The 23,555-nt window shown below is 38.4% G+C and overlaps 1 protein-coding gene across 11 annotated transcripts in view; it reads left to right on the plus strand.

Annotated features, from left to right (window-relative positions):
- The window catches only part of BIRC6 (baculoviral IAP repeat containing 6), a 255,673-nt gene that overhangs the window by 183,618 nt on the left and 48,500 nt on the right, over positions 1-23,555 (plus strand). For all 11 annotated transcript variants that reach the window (XR_004054254.1, XM_030920767.1, XM_030920772.1 and 8 more), the window contains 3 exons: positions 297-514; positions 2,797-2,961; positions 4,237-4,405. Coding sequence is in view for 10 of the 11 variants with exons in the window: in XM_030920767.1 (XP_030776627.1) it covers positions 297-514; positions 2,797-2,961; positions 4,237-4,405 (552 nt within the window). In the remaining variant the exon portion in view is untranslated. The remainder of the gene's footprint in view (positions 1-296; positions 515-2,796; positions 2,962-4,236; positions 4,406-23,555) is intronic.

A 23,555-nucleotide genomic window follows, 5' to 3' on the forward strand; every position in this document is an offset into this window, starting at 1 on the left:
CAGGTTTTAGTTTAAATTCTATTTGTAATAATTTTGACATAATCTATAGCTGTTATTGTACGTTTCCATTTTTTTTGAGGTTTATGTGTACTGTGTCTGACAGAGTTTTTCCTGACACTTATTCGTGATTAAATTTTAAGATATTACTGTTCTATTTGTAGTATTTGGTTTTTCAAATAGTTTAGTGATATTATTTTGTATTACAGTGTCATTATTAATTTATGATCCTGTATGTAGCCTCTTATTATGCTTTTAACTGTTTTTAATCTTGAAGTCCTCTTCTTTTTTCAATCTAGGTCATATTCTTCAATCTCCATCAGCCAATGTGCTTCCAACCCTTCCTTTCCACGTCCTTCGTAGCTTGTTTAGCACTACACCTTTGACAACTGATGATGGTGTACTTCTAAGGCGGATGGCGTTGGAAATTGGAGCCTTACACCTCATTCTTGTCTGTCTCTCTGCTTTGAGCCACCATGCCCCACGAGTTCCAAACTCTAGCGTGAATCAAACTGAGGTAGGTTCACTTTTAATTAATTCAGTTATTAAAAAAACTAGTTTTAATTAGGGAGTACAGAGTAAAGTTTTTTTCTGAAGTAATCTTTCAGAGACTTGGGTGTTCCATTTTCACATCTAAGAGGATATTTAAAACAGACATTATAAATTAATTGGTTTCTCTTTTAGTCTCCTTCAGTAAACCAAAAAGAAACCTATCTACTTGAAAAACAGAAAGGATTTAAGTGCTTAATAAGCTTTCACATTTGCCAAGACACGCTGAATTTATACTGTGATCCTTCTTGCTTTCCTTTTTGAACTTTTAAGAATAATACTATAGAATGGGGGTTGTGGGTGGGGATCTAGCCAGTGCAGTAAGACAGGAAATTCAAGAAAGAAAGAGAAAAATTCCTCATTATTTCAATATGATTTAATTGTATTGTAGAAAATACCAGAATAGGCTGGGTGCTGTGGCTTACGCCTGTAATCCCAGCACTTTGGGAGGCCGAGGCAGGTGGATCACCTGAGGTCAGGAGTTCGAGACCAGCCTGGCCAACATGGTGAAACCCCGTCTCTACTAAAAATGCAAAAATTCACTGGATGTGGTGGCGGGCGGCTGTAATCCCAGCTACTCGGGAGGCGGATATGGGAGAATCACTTGAACCCAGGAAGCGGAGGTTGCAGTGAGCCGAGATTGTGCCATTGCACTCCAGACTGGGCGACAAGAGCGAAACTTTGTCTCCAAAAATAAAGAAAAAAGAAAAAAGAAGAGAAGAAAACACCAAAATAGTTAGTGGCATAAGTGAGTTTATTAATGATACAACATAGGGTCAGTATATAAAAATTAGTTAATGTTTACATACTAGCAACAGACACATAAAATGAACTTTATAAAGATATATTTTAGAATAGCACCCAAAATAGAAAATATCTATGAATAAATCTGAAAAATATGTATAATACCTCTTTATGAATTTTTTGGCCAGGCATGGTAGCTCATGTCTGTAATCCCAGCACTTTGGGAGGTGGAGGCAGACAGATCACTTAAGGTCGGGATTTCAACACCACTCTGGCCAGCATAGTGAAACTCTATCTCTATTAAAATTACAAAAATTAGCCGGGCCCGGTGGCTCACACCTATATTCCCAGCAACTTGGGAGGCTGAGGCAGGGGAATCTGTCTGTGCTCATGTATATCTTTGATGGGTTAGATATGGTAGTGCAATGATATTATTTCTTCCCAGATCAATCCTTAAGTTTGATACAATTCCAGGTTCATTTTGGAGGAAGTTTACAAGCCATTTATAAAATGTATATAAACATGCAAAGGGTTAGGAATAGTTGAGATACCCTTTTACTATATCCTAAAAAGATCTGCTCATATCTCAATTCAATTTTGAGTCATTGACTTTTAGGTTCTAGGGTGGTTTATCCCTTCTTTTCTTGATAAATATTTTAAAATATTTATTTATTTATTCTTAAATATAAGCACTTTCTCTCCATTTACCCCTTCCCCCAGCCCCTGGCAATTAGCAATCTGCATTCTGTCTCCATGCATTTACCTATTCTGGATATTGCATATAAATTGAATCATGTAATGTATTGTTCCTTGCATCTGTCTTCTTTCAGTGTAATGTTTTCTAGGTTTATTCATGTAGCATATATCAGTATTTCATTTCTTCTTATGGCTGAATAAATATCCTGTTTGTTGATCCATTCATCTGTTGATTGGTATCTGGGCTATTTTCTAATAATCTTTTAGTTTAAATGGTGCTACTGTAAACGTGTGTCTATTTCAGTACCAGTTTTTAATCTGTTTTAGTACTAGAAGTGGAATTTCTGGGCCATACAGAAAATCTGTGTTCAGTTTTTTTTTTTTTTTTTTTTTTGAGACAGAGTCTTGCTCTGCCGCCCAGGCTGGAGTGCAGTGGCCAGATCTCAGCTCACTGCAAGCTCCGCCTCCTGGGTTCACGCCATTCTCCTGTCTCAGCCTCCCGAGTAGCTGGGACTACAGGCGCCCGCCTCGTCGCCCAGCTAGTTTTTTGTATTTTTTAGTAGAGACGGGGTTTCACCATATTAGCCAGGATGGTCTCGATCTCCTGACCTCGTGATCCGCCTGTCTCAGCCTCCCAAAGTGCTGGGATTACAGGCTTGAGCCACCGCGCTCGGCATGTGTTCAGTTTTTTTGAGCAACCACCAAACTGTTTTCCATAGTAGCTGCATCATTTTACTTTCCCAGTGATAAATATTTTTGAAGATAAGCAAAAACAAATTGTAATGGATTTTCATTTTTTGTTATTTTAAGCCACAGGTGTCAAGCTCTCATAACCCTACATCAACAGAAGAACAACAGTTATATTGGGCCAAAGGAACTGGCTTTGGAACAGGCTCTACAGCTTCTGGGTGGGATGTGGAACAAGCCTTAACTAAACAAAGGCTGGAAGAGGAACATGTTACCTGCCTTCTGCAGGTATATTTTGTAAATTTGATATTGTTCATAATAATGTGTTTTTTTGTATTATTTTAAAATATTGATAACTAATCCAACTATCCTCAGCTGTGTGTGTGCCCACTTGTGGTTCTTCTTCCCAGTGCATTCTAAGGTACTACTGGATAAAGATTGTTCTTGCTTACTTGTAACTCTGTATTTCTTCCCTCTCAACTAGCTTCTTCTCTGAGAGGAAAGTGGCAGGGATGAAATTATCTAGTAGCTGGAAGATGCATCTTCCTACAGGCATTTTCTTGTTTAATGTGTTGTATGTGGGCTTTTTTTTTTTTTTTACTGTTACTTTTTTATATGCATTTTGGTTGCTTACTTTTTTTCTTTTTTTTTTTTGAAACAGAGTTCACTCTGTGGCCCAGCCTGGAGTGCAGTGGCGTGATTTCGGCTCACTGCAACCTCCACCTCCCAGATTCATGGTTGCTTACATTTTTAAAGATAACTTTTCGGCCGGGCGTGGTGGCTTACGCCTGTAATCCCAGCACTTTGAGAGGCCAACGTGGGTGGATCACCTGAGGTCAGGAGTTTGAGACATGGTGAAACCCTGTCTCTACTAATAATACAAAAATTAGCTAGGCTTGGTGGCACACACCTGTAATCCCAGCTACTCAGGAGGCTGAGGCAGGAGAATCACTTAAACCCAGGAGGCAGAGGTTGCAGTGAGCCAAGATTGCGCCATTCCACTCCAGCCTGGGCGACAAGAGCGAAACTCCGTCTCAAAAAAATAAATAGATAAATAACTTTTCTAGATTCAGGCAAGTTGAACAAGAATAGAAAGTCTTCATACCACAGAAATGTATAGGGGAAATACTTAATGAAAAGATTAGCTTTGCTTCCTGCATCAGCTAATTGAAGTTGGTTAACACGTTGAATGTGTCTTCTGCAACTCTAAAATGCTCCTTGTAGTATAAAGTTCTAAGATTTTGTTACCCTCAAACTGTGCATTGCGTCTATTCAATAAAATATGTAAATAATACAGAGTTGCTGCTGTTTTTATATCCGCAGTTGTATTGTTTGTATATGTCTAGTCCTATGTAATGTACCATCCTTTGTAAGCAACACTCTCAGACAAAACAGATCCTTCCCTTTTGAAAATTTAAACAAATAGTAATTTTAAAACATCGTATAAGGTACTGTTTAAGTAGAAAATATGTACTGTTAGTATTCAGATTGAATTTCTAACCTACCATAAAAATTCTTGAAGTATGTGAAACTGAAATCCAAATTAATTTCAACAATTTTTAGGTTCTTGCCAGTTACATAAATCCTGTGAGTAGTGCGGTAAATGGAGAAGCTCAGTCATCTCATGAGACTAGAGGGCAGAACAGTAATGCCCTTCCTTCTGTACTTCTCGAGCTTCTCAGTCAGTCCTGCCTCATCCCAGCCATGTCATCTTATCTACGAAATGATTCAGGTAAATAATCCCTGTAAATGTCTTTGTGGATGAATAATTTTGTTTGCTTATTTTATCGTTGTCTAATAGTAAGCTTCAGTTGAAATACTTGATGGATTTATTTCCTAAAAAGTATTCTGGTAATATTTGGTTGTTTTTTGGTGCCCTTAATTTGATACTGTGTCATCACTTACCCTAGAACACAGAATAAAAGTTTCATTATTCCTTTGTCTTTATCTGTGAAAGGTGAAAGTACACTTTTTCCTTTTAATTATCTGTAACTGAAAATAATAGGACAAAGTCTAACAACTTCATGACATCATTCTGATCTGAATATAATCAAACTTCTGTGGATTTTAAATATTTTTGTCAAACACTATTGCTGACAACAGTTATTTTTGAAGAAAAGCAGATACATAAATCACTCAAGTCCATAGGTACTTCATAAGAAGATGATTTATTTCTTAAAATTCAATAATAAAAGTACTGTAGCTACTTATTTTGCCAGTATACAACTGATTATTGATTGAATAATATAGTTTATTATTTCTTTGGTTACGGAATTATCATCTAAGAAATATATTCTTTTCCTAAGAATAGAAGGTTACATGTTCAGAAATGTATAGATATTTCCAAGAGAAACAAGCAGTTAACAGCTACTTCTTTCAGCCAAAACCTTTATTATTTATTATTTCAACTCTGTTCTCATATTCTTATCTCTGTCTTTATTTACATTCTTACTCATGAAAATAAACATGTATGTATTTCATTAATTTATTAAGGAAGAATAGATGAGGAAAACAATGGGAGTGAATCTTGATAGTCTATTTTGTGGTTGGTAGCAGCTAAGTGACACAATTGGATGTTTGGTAAAAGTGTTAGTATTTGAAGGGATTATTGCCCATACTCCCCAGTATCAGAAGGATTGTTGTCCTTTAAAAATGTGCCATTTCTCAGTCTGTCTCAGACTCCTTCATGAAAGTATTAGACTGATTTTTTTGTTTGTTTAGATTGACCTGTTTGGTACATCAGATTGGTCTTTTTAAAAAAGTAGATGTCAAATGCGTAGTATATTTTTTGATTAAAATGTTTTGAGACTATAATTTTAATTTTAGATTATATAGAATAATTGAATAGGGTGAGATGGGTTTCTCTTTATCTCACGTCTCTATTATTGAAGTATTATTTTCTTAATCCTTATACTTTGAAGACCTGACCTACCAAAAATTTTAAATTTCTGTTTTAGTGTGAAATTGACTCTCTTATAACACTGAGCTTTTACCTTTATGATTCATTGTCAAAAAGGAAATCCAGGATTATTTACGTAATATTTACAGTAATTGCTACTCATGTAAGTGCACTTCCTGGGAAGGCGTGTATGTTAACAAACTGATTTTTGTAAATGTATGGAATTGCAGAGACTTAGATATTATATCTTGGAACTGTTTTAGAAATTGAATGTGACAGATCAAAGTTTGACCTTTCTTTTGTGATTCATTATTTTCCTGGAAAAAATAAATTTCTTTCATCAGGCTTTAGATGTTCTTGAATCTGGTACCTTGTCCAGTGGTTAATTCTAATTGATATATTTGGATGTGGTAACAAATACTTATTTTGAGATAATACCTTGTATTAAGATAAAATGATGTAACTTGTATTCGGTAGATTAAATGGTAGCATGCCTCCTAAATGATATTAAATATGGATTGTTTTCAGGAAAACACAGCTTAATATTATATAAGTAAAAATATGTAAGTAAATACATAATTATATAAGTAAATATAAATGTAAAAATATATAGTTATCAGTTTTGGTTAGAATAGTAATAATTAATTTTTTAAGTGGCTGTTATTTATTTATTTGAGACAGGGTTTCCCTCTGTCACCCAGGCTGGAATGCAGTGGCACGATCTTGGCTTGCTGCAACCTCTACTTCTCAGGCTCAAGCAATTCTCCTGCCTCAGCATCCTGAGTAGGTGGGATTACAGACATGCAGCAGCATGCCCGACTAATTTTTGTATTTTTGGTAGAGATGGAGTTTCACCATGTTAGCCAGGCTGGTCTCAAATCCTGGCCCATGTGATCTGCCCACCTTGGCCTCCAAAAGTGCTAGATATACAGATGTGAGCCAACACACCCTGCCTTAAGTGGCATTTAAAAATCTGAACAAATTATCTAGCCAGAGTCTTCCTTAGACTTAGTAAAATTTCTATTTTGGAAAATTAGTCTAAAGTTTATTTTCCCGTTTTTTCATTTGTGTATGTAGTATTATTTTTGGCAATGTGGGAGTTGAGGTATGTGACAGGATCCACTCCACAATCTTTTACTTCATTTAGTTGTCATGTCCTTTTCTTCTCCTATAATCTGGAAGAGTTCCTAGTCTATCTTTATCTTTCATAATACTGATATTTTTATAGAATATAACAATTTATTTTATAGAATATTCTACAGATTGGTCTGTGAGTGTGAGAGTAGTCCTCATAATTTTACCTGAGATAATTGTATTCAAGAGATGACTTGCTTATGTTGCTATCAGATGGTATGCAAAAACACAGGCCTAATGTAATAATCTTTTCTGAGAACTTCAGAAAATAATGTCCATTTTCGTTCTATAACATGTTTTTAAATGATTGGTGGGCAAGACAAGAAAATATAGGGAACACACTAGTTTATGCCCTACTTTCAGTGCAGAGATTGATTTTAAATGTCATTGATTTTAAATGTCAGTTGTGGTTTCTGTCCCACACCCTTTTTGCCCTTATTTTCTGGCTACAGGTATACGTTAGATACTTTGTAATCTTCAAACTTTTATGTTTAATGACTATTAAAGATTGAGATGAATACCAGAGTCTGCTCCTCATTTTAATAAAACCTTCAAGTTCTCATATTAATGAGTTTACTATGTAGCTGGTTAGCTAAGTCTGTTTTATTTCAATAGAAGTTTAAAAACTGGCCTGAACATATTAAATGATAATACTAAGCTGGCCATAAGGATCAACAATAATTGCACATAAAATTGATCTTCAGTTTTAGTTCTGAACATCTTTGCATCAAAGGTGAAAAGAGAATGTTGTTAGTTGTAAAATCATTACCAGAATAGAGGAAGCATACAAGCTCCTTAGGGGAAAGGACAACCTTTTTTCCATTACTAACTTGTCGCAATTCTACAACTGAGACACAGATCCTATTCTCCAGAGGCAGGCACTGATTATATTTAGTGATATAATCATTAAGTATATTTAGCCATTAAATAGTTGCCTAAGAACTTTTTACTTGCACAATAATGGCTGTGCCATTATTTAACCTAATTTACTTTTAGATTGTTATTTTAATTTGTAAAATTTAAAATTATTAGATGCTTTTGGGAACATTTATGTATCCAGAGCTTTTTGTTTTGTTTTGTTTTGTTTTGTTTTTGAGATGGAGTCTTGCTCTGTCTCCCAGGCTGGAGTGCAGTGGCCGGATCTCAGCTCACTGCAAGCTCCTCCTCCCGGGTTTACACCATTCTCTCGCCTCAGCCTCCCGAGTAGCTGGGACTACAGGCGCCCGCCACATCGCCCGGCTAAGTTTTTGTATTTCTTTAGTAGAGACGGGGTTTCACCGTGTTAGCCAGGATGGTCTCGATCTCCTGACCTCGTGATCCGCCCGTCTCGGCCTCCCAAAGTGCTGGGATTACAGGCTTGAGCCACCGCGCCCGGCCGTATCCAGAGCTTTATACATTTAGTATTCTTAAGATAAACTCCTGGCCAGGCACGGTGGCTCACGCTTGTAATCCCAGCACTTTGGGAGGCCGAGGCGGACGGATCACCTGAGTTTGGGAGTTCGAGACCAGCCTGACTAACATGGAGAAACCCCATCTCTACTAAAAAAATAAATAAATAAAAAATAAAAAAAATTCAAAATTAGCTAGGTATGGTGGCACATGCCTGTAACCCCGCTGCGTGGGAGGCTGAGGCAGGATAATTGCTTGAACCCAGGAGGCGGAGGTTGCAGTGAGCCGAGATGGCCGCATCGCACTCCAGCCTGGGCGACAAGAGTGAAACTGTCTCAAAAACAAAAAAAGATAAATTCCTGATATTTCATCTTTTTGAATTCACTGTTTCTAGCTTAAAATTTTTATGACTTAATGGTAGTTTTCCTACTATTTTGACATCTTTTTGTAGGTCTTAAAATGGGTGGAGAGGAAAATTTAGATATGTAAATGAATGGAGACTTTTTATTTTATTTTTGAGATGGAGTCTCATTCTGTCGCCCAGGCTGGAGTGCAGTGATATGATCTTGGCTCACAACAACCTCTGCCTCCCAGGTTCGAGCAATTCTCATGCCTCAGCCACCCGAGTAGCTGGGACTACAGGCGCCTGCCACCCGCCTTGCTGATCTTTTGTGTGTTTTTAGTAGAGACAGGGTTTCACCATGTTGTCCAGGCCAATCTCGAACTCCTGACCTCAAACGATCCACACCCCTCGGCCTCCCAAAGTGCTGGGATTACAGACAGGCATGAGTGACCGCCCGGCCTGTAAATGAATGGAGACTTTTAAAAAAGTGTTTGGTGGCATTACAGCAGAAACATAAATCTTCATATTTAGGCTAAATTAATCAGATTTATCAAAGGTTAACATCATGGTTCCAGTTACTCAAAATAGTAAGTTTGATGCTTTAATACTTTGTTTCTTATTGCTTATTAAAATAAAGACATATGTTAGTGTTCTAGATAGGAAAATACATTAATTATTTGCTCATTTTAATTTCTTTCTCAACATTTTCACTTCCACTTTTCATAACAAATGGTATTCTGGAAGTTTCATTTTGTATGCCAGAATCTTTTTTTCTCCAGCCGCTGTATAGTATGGAGTTACCCCACTGGCCACTAGATGGAGTTCCTGTTTCATTTTTAGAAGTATTTGGTAACATTCAAATGTTAATGTTAACAGGCAGAATGTTACTTTAGAGACCCTAGCCTTCTGTTTTAGAAAATGATATGTTCCTTTTTTAAGAAAACAGCATATTAAAACTCAGCACACATTAAATTATTTGCCATTAACTTAGTGAGGTATGCTACAAATTCTTATTGAAATCAAATCTTTACCATTTTAATACTGGTCTTATTATATGGGGATGAATATTCTTTCAGAGTATAAAGGGAAATTGCTGTTATCCTGGTTAATCTGATAATTTACAGATTAGGAAAGAACAAATGAAATATAGAGAAATGTATTCAGTTCGAGTTTAACTGGTTAGCGGTAACATGGTGATTATAAAACTCACTTATTTTCAAGTTTAAAAGCAAGGTATAAATGGATTTTGTCATCATTATGAGAAAGAAAAATGAGTAACTGATATGTTAGAGTAAGGTAGACATGAGAGAGCAGGCACAGGACTTCATTGGGAAAATTATAAAATACTGATTTGGTTGGTTATCTTAGTTAAATGATAGGATTAAAATTTTTAATTTCCCTAATATTGGTTTGACAGTTTTATGACAAGCTATAATGTGTCAAAACCCATTACTGCGTTTTGATATACCATCTGATTTTTCTCACAGAGTATTTTGTGTGTTTAAAGCTGTTTTTGTTATTTTATATTACCTTGGGATATGTTTCTTTAAGAGTCGGTATTTGATTTCATGAGTATACTGTTTGAGAATAAGGTTAATTTTGTTGTTATGACAAATGTGTTTGTTTGTTTATTTGTTTGTTTGTTTGTTTATTTATTTATTTATTTATTTTGAGACGGCGTCTCGCTCTGTCACCCAGGCTGGAGTGCTGTGGCTGGATCTCAGCTCACTGCAAGCTCCGCCTCCCGGGTTCACGCCATTCTCCTGCCTCAGCCTCCCGGGTGGCTGGGACTACAGGCGCCGCCACCTCGCCCAGCTAGTTTTTTGTAGTTTTTAGTAGAGACGGGATTTCACCGTGTTAGCCAGGATGGTCTCGATCTCCTGACCTCGTGATCCGCCCGTCTCGGCCTCCCAAAGTGCTGGGATTACAGGCTTGAGCCACCGCGCCCGGCCCAGATGTGTTAATTTAAATATGACCATATTTATTAAATTCAAATTACTTAGTAGTTACTTCAAAGTGAATTTGCAGTTGGAAACCTAGCCATCTTGCTGGGTCTCAGGGCTCTCCAGATTAAAAAGGACATAGATATTGTATTAGTGCTCTTACAGGAAAAGAGAAGATTTGATACCAATAGAAAATATGTAATTTTTAAATACTTTATTTTGTTGATATACACTGCCTGAGAAACAAATAATTAAAAATTACTGAGCTGTCATAACATGATACTTAACTGTATATCCTTATTTTTAGCTTTCATGGTAATAGTTCATTTGAAACTGTCAAATTATGCCAGTTTCTTTGTACTGTTTTAATAAAGAGTCTGGATGCTGTGGTGGTGGTTCATGCCTGTAATCCCACCACTTTGGGAGGCCAAGATGAGAGGATTGCTTGTGCTCAGGAGTTTGAGATCAGCCTCGGCAACATAGTGAGACTTCATCTCTATTAAAAAGTAAAATAGGCTGGGTGAAGTGGCTTATGCCTGTAATCCTGGCACTTTGGGAGGCCAGTGTGGGCGGATCGTGAGGTTGGGAGATTGAGACCAGCCTGACCAACATGGTGAAACCCTGTCTCTACTAAAAATACAAAAATAGCTGGGTGTGGTGGCACGTGCCTGTAATCCCAGCTATTCAGGAGGCTGAGGCAGGAGAATTGCTTGAACTCTGGAGGCCGAGGTTGCAGTGAGCCACTGCACTCTAGCCTGGGCGACAGAGCGAGACTCCATCTCAAAAAAATAAATAATAAAATAATCTATCAGATTATTCTACTAAGTAGAGTAGCAGGCCAGGAGTGGTGGCTCACACCTGCAATTCCAGCACTTTGGGAGGCTGAAGTTTGAGGATCACCAGCCTGGGCAACTTAGACCCTGTCTCTATAAAAAACAATCAGTCAGCACTTGCCTATAGTCCCAGCTACTCGGGAGGTGGGATCCCAGGAGGGCGAGGCTGCAGTGAGCCATGATCACACCACTACACTTCAGCCTGAGTGTCAGAGTGAGACCCTATCTCAAAAAAAAAAAAAAAAAAAAGGTAGAGTAATCTGACACTTTATTTTTAGCCCAAACTTTACTTTAATAGTATTTTATTATGACTCTAGTTTTTGTGAGAATTAGCTGAGCAATACAAATAAAATTTAAAACACTTGCCCATGTTTAATGTATTTATTTCTATATGTGGTCACTCACAAAATATGTTGATGGCCACTAAGTATCTATAATGTAAGTGCTTATCAACAGATGTCAATTCCTTTTATTTAGAGTTTTCATTTTTGTCAAGGTCATCCAATGTGGAAATAACTTTCGTATAGAACATATCACTCTATGTGTTAAATAATTATGACTGGTAAGTTTTATAAGGGGAGGACAGGTTGCTTAAAATTTAGATGAGTTTTGAATTGCTTTGATTTGTACAGATTTGTAAGGATAAAGTATGTTCACTTCTCACACATTTTAGGGATACCATTCTTGATTACCCAGAGTAGTCCTTTCTCCTATGAGCTGCTCACATACCTAATCCTTATATTGTCACCTTTCACATTATAGTACAGCTATTAAGAAAGTATGTACTTTCTTTTTTTTTTTTTTTTTGAGACGGAGTCTCGCTCTATTGCCCAGGCTGGAGTGCAGTGGCCGGATCTCAGCTCACTGCAAGCTCTGCCTCCCAGGTTTACGCCATTCTCCTGCCTCAGCCTCCCGAGTAGCTGGGACTATAGGCGCCCGCCACCTCGCCCGGCTAGTTTTTTGTATTTTTTAGTAGAGACGGGGTTTCACGGTGTTAGCCAGGATGGTCTCGATCTCCTGACCTCGTGATCCACCCGTCTCAGCCTCCCAAAGTGCTGGGATTACAGGCTTGAGCCACCGCGCCCGGCCTAGTATGTACTTTCTTAATCAGATTTCCACATAACTACCTGCCAGATTAGCCGTAACTCTCCATTTCTTCTATCAAACATCCCAGTTAAGTATGAGTTGTGTTTGTTTCCAGATTTGTTTATGCCAGTTGTATTTACACTATATAATTATTATGCAAACTAGATGTTTTTATGGTAAATCATGAAATGCTTAAAAAAAGTCCTACAGACCAGATGCAGTAGCTCAAGCCTGTAATCCCAGCTCTTTGGGAGGCTGAGGCAGATGGATCACCTGAGGTTAGGAGTTCGAGCCCAGCCTGGACAACATGGCGAAACTAAAAATACAAAAATTAGCTGGGTGTGGTGGATGGGCACCTGTAGTCCCAGCTACTTGGGAGGTTGAGGCACAAGAAATGCTTGAACCCAGGAGGCAGAGTTTGCAATGAGCCGAGATCGAGCCACTGCACCTCAATCTGAGTGACAGAGCAAGATTCCATCTCAGAATACAAAAAGAAAAGAAGAGTTACTCCAGTTTACTTAGGGAATATATTAAAATGTTAACAATGGTAATTTTATTTTGTATTACCCACATTTATCAAGAGAAATAATGTCAATACTTTATTGAAACAAGAAAGTTTCTTTTCTATGTAGTCTTTATTTTTCTGTGTAGCCTTATGTTTACAACTGCTTAACTACCAAAAGTCATTCTAATGCTTATTTCTTTTGAGATACTAAAATATAATTTCCAAAGACAGTTTTTAAAATATTCAGTGTTCATTAATGCTAACTAAAACTTCATTTTTCTAAACATTTTCATAGTCTTCTGTCCCATACTGACTAAATTTCCTTTTCCTGTTTTAAGTAGATTACTAGAGGCTTAAAGAAAACGTAAACCTAAATGCAGTTTTATTTTAATTAATATATATTTTATATGTACTCTTAGAAAAATTGTTGTGGCATTTTTGCTGTTGTGTCTTGTATACATTACCAAATCTTGTATGTTTTGGAGTAGTCCATCTTCAGTGTCCATATTAATTGCTTTGTCTTCCCTGTTTTTTTTCTCCGTGAAAAGTTAAAATTTGCCTATTTGCTTTGTTGTAATTTTATTCCTCAAGCTGGAAGCATCATACATTAATTGCTCTTAGAGCAGGGAGTTACCCTGGGATATATGTTTTAATATTCTGGAGGTGTGCTTTCTTGTTAGAGCCAGATTTTGCCCTGAATGCAGTCCCTTGAACGAGACCTTCAGAGTGTAGTATGGATGTAGACAAAAACAATCGCTAAGAGGTTAAATACTGTTCTAGCTATACCTAACATAGTCAAGATACATTCTCCTTTTTCTTTTTTCTCTTCTTGCTTCTTTACATCTTCTGCTGTAGTGATGACAGAAGTGCCAGTTTTCCCAGAGAATGTCTTCATTTAGAGAAAAAGAGAATGATTGTGAAACAAATTGCTAGAAAATATATTTATTAGAAATATTAGTAAATACTCGAAAATTGCTAGACAAGAAGTACTAACTAGCTAGTAAATACTAGAAAATTGCTAGGAAATGTATTTACTAGCAGAGAGCTGGTAAATGTATTTATTATATGTGTTGCATTTCTTGCATAGTTTTTCAGTGTGCATTCCTACTTTAGTCTGTTAACGTGTTAGAAAATGATAGTAAATGAGTGTGTTTTAATAGAATTTAAAATCTGTTATTTTAACAGTTGGGCTGAAGAGCCGAAAATATAATGAAAATGTAGAAGTTAGATTCTGCCATTTGTGTATTCTATATTTAGTAGCTACAAAGATCCTTAAAATTTTTTACATATCTAACTAGGCTGATGTATTTAATGTGAACTGCAATTTATATACAAAAAAACTGCACTTAGTGTATACGATTTGGTAAGTTTAGAACCTCAACTCCTTTTTAAAGCAACTCTTGGGGAGCAGTTGAGCAGAATAGGGATTTAAAATAATTTTTTCCTTTGAAGATTAGGGGATCATTGTGTCATTAATTTTATAATCTAGTATTGAAACTAATTCCATTTTACTAATATTTGGTAAAGCAATTAATATCCAAGTTTATCTCTTCTTAATAAAATATTTATTTCCACAGATTAAGCGTATCACATATTTAAGCTTGAAATAATGGAGTTACTAAATGTCAGAGTTTTAAAATAATTAAAAGAGAAGTGCTGCTTACCCTACATTGCATCAGGCATAAAGTGTTATCAGTTATGTTGCTTTAGTCCACAATAGTGATGAATGAACCTTTTCTCTTCATGGAGGGCTTCCAAACAAAACCTGGACAAGCTTCATATCAAAGATGGCAAATGTTTTCAGTATATCCTGAAGGAATGTATCTTCTCTGTTAGCAATCTGTGGTGAATTTCACTGTAACTACTTGATGTAAATTGCTGGCCTCTGCAAGTAATAAGTCACACTGTAAATAGGTTCTATTTTTTAGTATTTTTAGGTTTTTGTATATGCTGAATCACATATTTCCTCCAAAATGCTAATGTTTACGGTTATTTCTCTTGAATTTTCTGTCTGATGAACCTTTACACTGTTCTTTTTCTTTTCAACTGTTTGAAGATACTTTTCCTCATTGAAATGTTATAGTTCCAAATGCAGAAAGTGATTTTATTCCTCTCCCTACTACCAGTTACTACTATAAAAATGAAAAAAAAAAAAAAAATTTATTGGCGTAAGTATAGTAATGTCACACACCTGCATCTGTAGCTGTTAATGATAATTCCAAGATAGTCTTCAAGCTATGCATAATTCAGCAACAGGTCCTTTTGAGGATTGGAAGGATAGTGACTTTACTTGCCTGGTTGTAAGCTGTAACACTAATTAAACATGCATTTGGTCCTTGCTGAGTAAAGGAGCTACAAGCTCCACTTGGAGACATGGCATTGCATAACAGCGTGTTGTGCCTCTGTTCTTTCTTTGTCAGGCAGGCAGCACATTGAATCGTGTAATAGCAATGAAGTATGTGTAAAGGAGCTAAAGTTAAAGATACCTAAGGGTTTTCTGATGAAACTCTTCATGGCAAAAATAGAATTAAATAATTCAAGATTGAAATAGTTTTTATGTTGTTTTGTGCTTTAACAGGCAGGTTTTTATTAAGAGTTTATTATCTTTCTCCATTCTTGTTGCTGGCTGACCACTGGTACACATTAATTGATAAGAAAAGCACATGTCTTAAAAGGAGAGCATAAATCAGCTCTCCATTAGTTTTCCAAGTTCTCCTCTTGGGGGGGTCTTCAAAATCTTTGAAAACTAATAATAATTAAAAGTCAGATATAAATAACACGTCAGTTTCCAGACATAGGCATAGATTGTCATATGCATTAATATCTCATAGTATTTGACTTAAAGGTAAGCATACTTACGTAACTAATGGTTGTCAAGAAAAATACAGAAATACAAAAAACTTGATATTTTTAGTTTAAAATAAAGAAATTTGATATCTTGAGATATTTTTAAAAGTATAGTAATGAAATTTAAAGTTATTTTTTAAATTTTAAAGATTTTTGTGAAATAAACACACAATTTTATCTCTCACATTTTTTGGACTATTCCCAGTCTCATGGGCCAATGCTTATTACTACCTTGTTTTGCTAGCTTTTGCCTTCATACTCCTTCATAAGAAGAGAATATCTTCTTCTGTTTCCATAATGTAAGATTCCCAGTTGGCCTCTCCTAATGCTAACTCAATAGAGTAAAATAGATACCAGTTAAATAAGAGGGAATAGCATGTTTCATTTATTTCAGAGGAGCTGTCTTATTTTATCTATGCCTTTATTCTTACATGTGAATATAATGTAACTATATTTTTTTCTGTCTTTTTCTTAAGTCATAGTCTTCTCTGTCACCTGGGCTGGAGTGCAGTAGTGTGCTCATAGGTCACTGCGGCCTTCAACTCTTAGGCTTAAACATCCTCCATAGCTGGGACTACAGGCACCTGTCACCATGCCCAGCTAAGTTTTTAATTTTTTTGTAGAAATAGGTTCTTATTATGTTGCCCAGGCTAGTTTCAAAACTCCTGGCCTCAAGCAGTCCTCTTGTCTCAGCCTCCTGAGTCACTGGGATTACATATATAAGCCATTGTGCCCGACTTGATTTTTTTTTTTTTTTTTTTTTTTAATATAACATCTCGTGCTTTATAAATTGACCTGCAAGTAGGCTGGGCGCGGTGGCTCACGCCTGTAATCCCAGCACTTTGGGAGGCTGAGGCGGGTGGATCATGAGATCAAGAGTTTAAAACCAGCCTGGCCAACATAGTGAAATCCCATCTGTACTAAATGTCCAAAAATTAGCTGAGCTTGGTGGCAGGTGCCTGTAGTGCCAGCTACTTGGGAGGCTGAGGCTGGAGAATCACTTGAACCCGGGAGGCAGAGGTTGCAGTGAGCTGAGACCGTGCCATTGCACTCCAGCCTGGGTGACAGAGTGAGACTGTATCTCAAAAAAATTGACCTGCAAGTGATATACTTTTTTTTTCTTTTTTCTTTTTTTGAGATGGAGTCTAACTCTGTGGCCCAGGCTGGAGTACAGTGGCACGATCTCAGCTCACTGCAACCTCCACCTCCCAGGCTCAAGCGATTCTCCTGCCTCAGCCTCCTGAGTAGCTGGGACTGCAGGCGTGTCACCACATCTGGTTAATTTTTGTATTTTTAGTAGAGGCAGGATTTCACCATGTTAACCAGGCTGGTTTGAAACTTCTGACCTCAAATCATCTGCCACCTTGGCCTCCCAAATAGCTGGGATTACAGGCATGAGCCACTTACTGGGTATGAGTTGGTCTCTCATTGTGGTTTTAATTTGCATTTGTCTGATGACTAATTATGCTAAGCATATTTTCATGTGTTCATTGACTATTCACGTATCCTTTCCAGAGAAATATTACAAATTCTCTGCCCCAAGAGTGGGGGCTGGCTAGAAGAGGGGATTGAATGTCAACTTCTCAGCCATGTGTGCCTCTAACTTAGCAGCAGCAGGTTGCTGTGGTGGATTAGAAATGCTGACATCCTGCCCCTCACCCCGCTAGGAAGACAGGCTTTCAGCTGTGTACTAAGGCATAGCTTTCCAACTTGGACTCTTGGGAGAGGGAGGCCTGTGTTCTTGGCTGTAGCCAGCTGGAGTGGTTTTTCTTTCTTATTGAGCTGAGGCTGGGGAAGAAAGGAGCAGCATCTTGATTCACAAACCACAGACTCTTGCTTCTCTTACTGAGTTTCCTACTAAATGTTTCTTCATTTGCTGCGTGCTTTTAGGACCATTTCCAGAGATTTTAGATAGTTGTGTTCTTTTAAAGAGTATGTACCAGTTTCACTAGGGAGCAGATCTGCAGTGATCCTCCCTCTTTCATGCTAGCAAGAAAAACTGAGTTCTCATAAACCAAATAAAATATTCAAACTTTCTTACTAATTAAATGTTTTAGACAGTAGAATATTTTGCATCCATCAAGTTTAGAAACCATGTATCTTCATATTGGGTAGAAAGAGGAAGTTAGACACTATGGAGTATCTAGTTTTTATAAAACTCAACACATACCTAAATATACAATATCATGTACTTCTCCCCTGTAAAACACATTTTATTAATTAAATTACATCAAGTTTTTCTTAAGTATTCTGTTCTCCACATTTCAAAATTCAAAAGCTTTAAGGTGGTAGCTGTTTTTCTGCCTCCTATAGCCTGCTGATAACAGCTCACTAGGGATAAACTATCTAACTAATAATAGTACTAATAGTTATAGATAGTACTAACCAGTGCTACTAATTTCTTATATTTATTTATAGGAAATCTATATATAACAAGTAAATATAAATATGTATTAGTTCATTGTCACACTGCTATAAAGAACTGCCTGAGACTGGGTGAATTATAAAGGAAAGAGGTTTAATTGACTTGTAGTTCTCCAGGGCTGAGGAGGCCTCAGGAGACTTACAATCATGACAGAAGGGGAAGCAAACATGTCCTTCTTCACATGGCAGCAGCAAGGAAAAGTGCAGAGCAAAGCAGTGGGAGCCCCTTATAAAACCATCACATCTTGTGAGAACTCACTACCATGAGAATAACATGGAGATAACCACCCCCATGATTCAGTTACTTCCCACCGGGTCCCTCCCACAACACACGGGGATTATGAGAACTACAATGCATGATGAGATTTGGGTGGAGACACAACCAAACCATGTCATGTAGTCTCCCTCTTTATGTTTTTGTTGTTGTGTTTTGTTGTATGTTATGTTTACGCAAATAATCATTTATTTTTATTAACATTTATGGGTTATGTTTACCATATAACCCGTTTTTACACCTTGCTGTCCCATCCCCACCCCAAAATGACATTATAGTACTTTCGAATTTCCTGCAGTACAACATGAAGCATATTCTCATTTTTTTTTTTTAATTTTTTTAATTTTTTTTTTTTTTTTTTTTAAGACAGAGTCTCACTCTGTCACCCAGGCTGGAGTACAGTGGCGCGATCTTGGCTCACTGCAAGCTCCGCTTCCCGGATTCACGCCAGTCTCCTGCCTCAGCCTCCTGAGGAGCTGGGACTACAGGCGCCCGCCACCTCGCCCGGCTAATTTTTTATATTTTTAGTAGAGACGGGGTTTCACTGCGTTAGCCAGGACGATCTCGATCTCCTGACCTCATGATCTGCCGGCTCGGCCTCCCAAAGTGCTGGGATTACAGGCGTGAGCCACTGCGCCCGGCTCGTATTCTCATTTTTTATGACTACATAATGGGCATTTAGTAATTTTAAAAATTGCATTTAATAAGCAGAAATAGGTTCTTTTTTGAGATAAGGTCTCACTCTGTCACGCAGGCTAGGATGTAGTGGTGTAATCATGGCTAACTGCAGCTTACCATGCCCGGATAATTTTTAAAATTTTATACAGACAGGATCTTTCCCAGGCTGGAGTACAGTGGTGTGATCATGGCTCACTGCAGCCTTGACATCCTGGGCTCAAGTGATCCTGCCACTTCAGCCTCATGAGTAGCTGAGACTACTGGCGGGCACTACCACACCCGGCTAATTTTTAAAATTTTGTGTAGAGATTGGACCTTTCTATATTGCCTAGGCTGGTCTTGAACTCCTGGGCTCTAGCGATAATTCTGCCCCAGCCTTCCAAATCCTGGAATTATAGGCATGAGCCACTGCATGCAGCTCACATATTTTTTTAATTGACATTTTTATTCTGTTGAATATGCCCATTTTAAATATGATACCTGTTTATTGAGACTGTCATCTCTGCCCTGCAGCATAGATATTTTCATCATAAGTTTGTTGTGCAGTTTCTCTATTCTGCAGTTGACTGTTATATAAAATTAACAGTATTCATTTATGTGAATTTTGCATCCACAGACTTTAGTATTCTAATAATATTTCTGTGGATTTGTCTTATTTTCCAAATAGAGAATCAGTTTTCTGAGAATGAAGAAATTACTCTTTTCCCACTTCTTTTTGTTTGTTTGTTTTGAGACAGAGTCTCTGTTACCCAGGCTGGAGTGCAGTGGCATGATTTTGGCTCACTGCAGCTTCCACCTCCAGGGTTCAAGTGATTCTCCTGCCTCAGCCTCCTAATTAGCTGGGATTACAGGCGCACGCCACCACACCTGACTATTTTTGTATTTTTAGAAGAGACAGGGTTTTGCCATGTTGGCTAGGCTGGTCTTGAACTCCTGACCTCAGGTTATCCACCTGCCTCGGCCTCCCAAACTGCTGGGATTACAGGTGTGAGCAACTGCGCTTGGCCTTCCAACTTCTTATGCTTTTTTTTAAGAAAAAAAAATTTTTTTGGAGGGAATCCCCGTATGCACATACCTTTCCTGGCTTGTATTTATAAAACAGAATGTCAGGAATTTGTCTCTTGAAGATGATACTATCCAAAAGAACTTTTTGTTGTGATGAAAACACTCTGTATCTATGCCATTCATTAAGGACTTGTGTGGCTGTTGGACACTTGAAATGTGGTTAGTGCAACTGAAGACCTGAATTCTTAGTTTTCTTACATTTTAGTTTAAATAACATGTGGTCAGTAGCTGCCATGCTGGATAGTTCAGGAAGTATCATGGGATAATGGGAAAAACACTAAAGCTAAATGTACCAGGTTTTCACTGTTGGTCTTCTTACTTCCTATTTAGCTGCTTGTGCAACTTAGTAAATATTAGTTTCCCATACACACAATGGGGATGATAATACCTAATCCACATAATAGTACACACATAGAAACATCATCATATAGAAAATGGATTAGATGGATGTATACCAAAATGACGTACCTGGTAAAAGAGTGGGGAAGGAGGTCGGGCGCGGTGGCTCACGCCTGTAATCCCAACACTTTGGGAGGCTGAGGTAGGCGGATTATGAGGTCAGGAAATCAAGACCATCCTGGTTAACACTGTGAAAACCCGTCTCTACTAAAAATAAAAATAATAATAAAAAATTAGCCAGGCGTGGTGGTGGGCACCTGTAGTCCCAGCTACTCGGGAGGCTGAGGCAGGAGAATGGCGTGAACCTGGGAGGTGGAGCTTGTAGTGAGTCGAGATCGCGCCACTGCACTCCAGCCTGGACGACAGAGTGAGACTCCATCTCAAAGAAAAAAAAAACAAGAGTGGGGAAGGAGAGAAATGGTCAAAAGAAACTATAGCCTTGTAATGAAAGTTTTATCTTTTTTTCAGGATAATCTGTTTGAAATATTAATCACTGTAATCCTAACATGTTAGTAGGCCAAGGTAGGTAGATTGCCTGAGCTTAGGAGTTCGAGACCAGCCTGGGCAACACGGTGAAACCCCAACTCCACGAAAAAATAGAAAAAATTAACTGGACATGGTCGCATGTGCCTGTAATCCCAGCTACTCTGGCATGTGAGGCAGGAGGATCCTGGAGCCCAGGAGGTCGAGGCTACAAAGTGCAGTGGTTACACCACTGCACTCCAGCCTAGGCAATAGAGTGAGACCTTGGTGGAAAAAAAAAAAAAAAGAATATAAATATTAATGTAAAGTTATTTTTTAGAAGTTTACCTTTTTTGGCCGGGCGCAGTGACTGATGCCTGTAATCTCAGCACTTTGACAGTTCAAGGCGGGCAGATCACTTGAGATCAGTGGTTCGAGACCAGCCAAGCCAACATGGTGAAACATCATCTTGACCAAAAATACAAAAATTAGTCAGGCATGGTGGCATCCACCTGTAATCCCAGCCACTTGGGAAGCTGAAGCTGGGGAACTGCTTGAACCCTGGAAGCGGAGGTTGCAGTGAGCCAAGATTACACCATAGCACTCCAGTCTGGGCAACAGGAGCAAAACTCAGTCTGAAAAAAAAAAAAAAAAAAAAAAAAGTACACATTTCTTACACATAGTGTGAAGTCTGGGGTTTTAGTGTACCCATCACTGGAACAGTAAACATTGTACCCAGTAGATATTTTTCAAACCCCACCTTTTGGAGTCTCCGGGGTCTTTTTTTTTTTTTTTTTTTTTTGAGGTGGAGTCTCCCTCCGTTGCCCAGGCTGGAGTGCAAGTGCAGTGGTGCGATCTGGGCTCACTGCAACCTCTGCCTCCCAGGTTCTGGTGATTCTTGTCTCAGCCTCCCGAGTAGTTGGGATTACAGACACCTGCCACCAGGCCCAGGTAATTTTTGTATTTTAGTAGAGATGAGGTTTCACTGTGTTGGCCAGGCTGGTCTCGAACTCCTGACCTCTAGTGATCTTCTCACCTCAGCCTCCCAAACTGCTGAGATTACAGGCGTGAGCCACCACACTTGGCCTGTAGTTATTCTCATAGATACCTTTTACTTCCTTGGCTAAATATATTTCTAGGTATTTTGTTTTATGTTTTATTATTTTATCTTATTTTTAATTTTGTTTGACAGAGTCTTGTTCTGTCCCCCAGGCTAGAGTACAGTGGTACTATCAGAGCTCACTGCAACCTCGACCTGGTAGGCTCAAGCGATTCTCCTGCCTCAGCTTCCCAAGTAGCTGGGACTACAGGAATGAACCACTACACCTGACTAATTTCCTTTTTGGTTTTTATAGAGATAAGGTCTCACTATGTTGTTCAGGCTGGTCTTAAACCCTTGGACCCTAGCAATCTTCGAGCCTGGACCTCCCAAAGTGCTGTGATTTCAGGCGTGAGCCACTACACCTGGTCATTTTTTTTTTTTCCTGTAACTATTGTAGATGAGATTGCTTTCTTGATTTAATCCTTGGCTAGATGATTATTGGTGTTTAGAAACATTACTGGTTTTCATATATTAATCTTATATCCTGAATCGTCACTGAATTCATGTATCAAATCCAAGAGTTTCTGATGGAGTCTTTAGGGTTTTCTAGATCATATCAGCAAACAGGAGAAATGTTGACTTCCTGCTTTTTGAGTTTGAATGCCTTTTTTTTTTTTTTTTTTCACCCTTGCCTCATTGCTTTGGTAGGGATGTCCAGGACAATGTTGAATAAGAGTGGTGAAAGTGAGAACCCTTGTCTTGTTCCAGTTCTTAAAGGGAATGCTTTCAGCTTTTTCCCATTAAGTGTGGTGTTAGCTGTGGGTTTTTCGTATGTGGCCTTTAATTTATTTTGAGATCAGCTTATGAGACTGGCTAATTTTTTTATTTTGGGTAGACACAGGGCTTCACCATGTTGGTCAGGCTGGTCTCGAACTCCTTGCCTCAAGCAATTCACTCACCTTGGCCTCCCAAAGTGGTGGGATTACAGGTGTGAGCTACAGTGCCTGGCCATTTATTTGTTTGTTTTGAGATGGAGTCTCGCTCTATCACCCAGGCTGGAGTGCAGTGGTGTGATCCTGGCTCACTGCAACCTCCACTTCCTGGGTTCAGGTGATTCTCCTGCCTCAGCCTCCCCAAGTAGCTGGGACTACAGACTTGTGCCACAACACGCAGCTAATTTTTGTATTTTTAGTAGAGACGGGTTTCACTGTGTTGGCCAGGCTGGTCTCAGACTCCTGACCTCAGGTTTTCCACCCACTTCGGCCTCCCAAAATGCTGGAGTTACAGGCATGAGCCATCACGCTTGGCCTCCCAAAATGCTGGAGTTAGAGGTGTGAGCCATCACGCTTGGCCTGTTAATTTTTAAGGGATGGGATCTTGCTCTGTTGCCCAGGCTGGAGTGCAGTGTTGTCATCATAGCCCACTGTAGCCTCAAACTCCTGGTCTCAAGCAGTCCTCCCACCTTAGCCTCCCAAGTAGCTGGGAATACAGGCTTTTTGCCATCACATCTGGCTAATATTAAAAAAAAATTTTTTTTGTAGAGACAGGTTCTTGCTCTG

This window comes from Rhinopithecus roxellana, chromosome 17 (genome assembly GCF_007565055.1).
Source record: "Rhinopithecus roxellana isolate Shanxi Qingling chromosome 17, ASM756505v1, whole genome shotgun sequence".
Lineage (NCBI taxonomy): Eukaryota > Metazoa > Chordata > Mammalia > Primates > Cercopithecidae > Rhinopithecus > Rhinopithecus roxellana.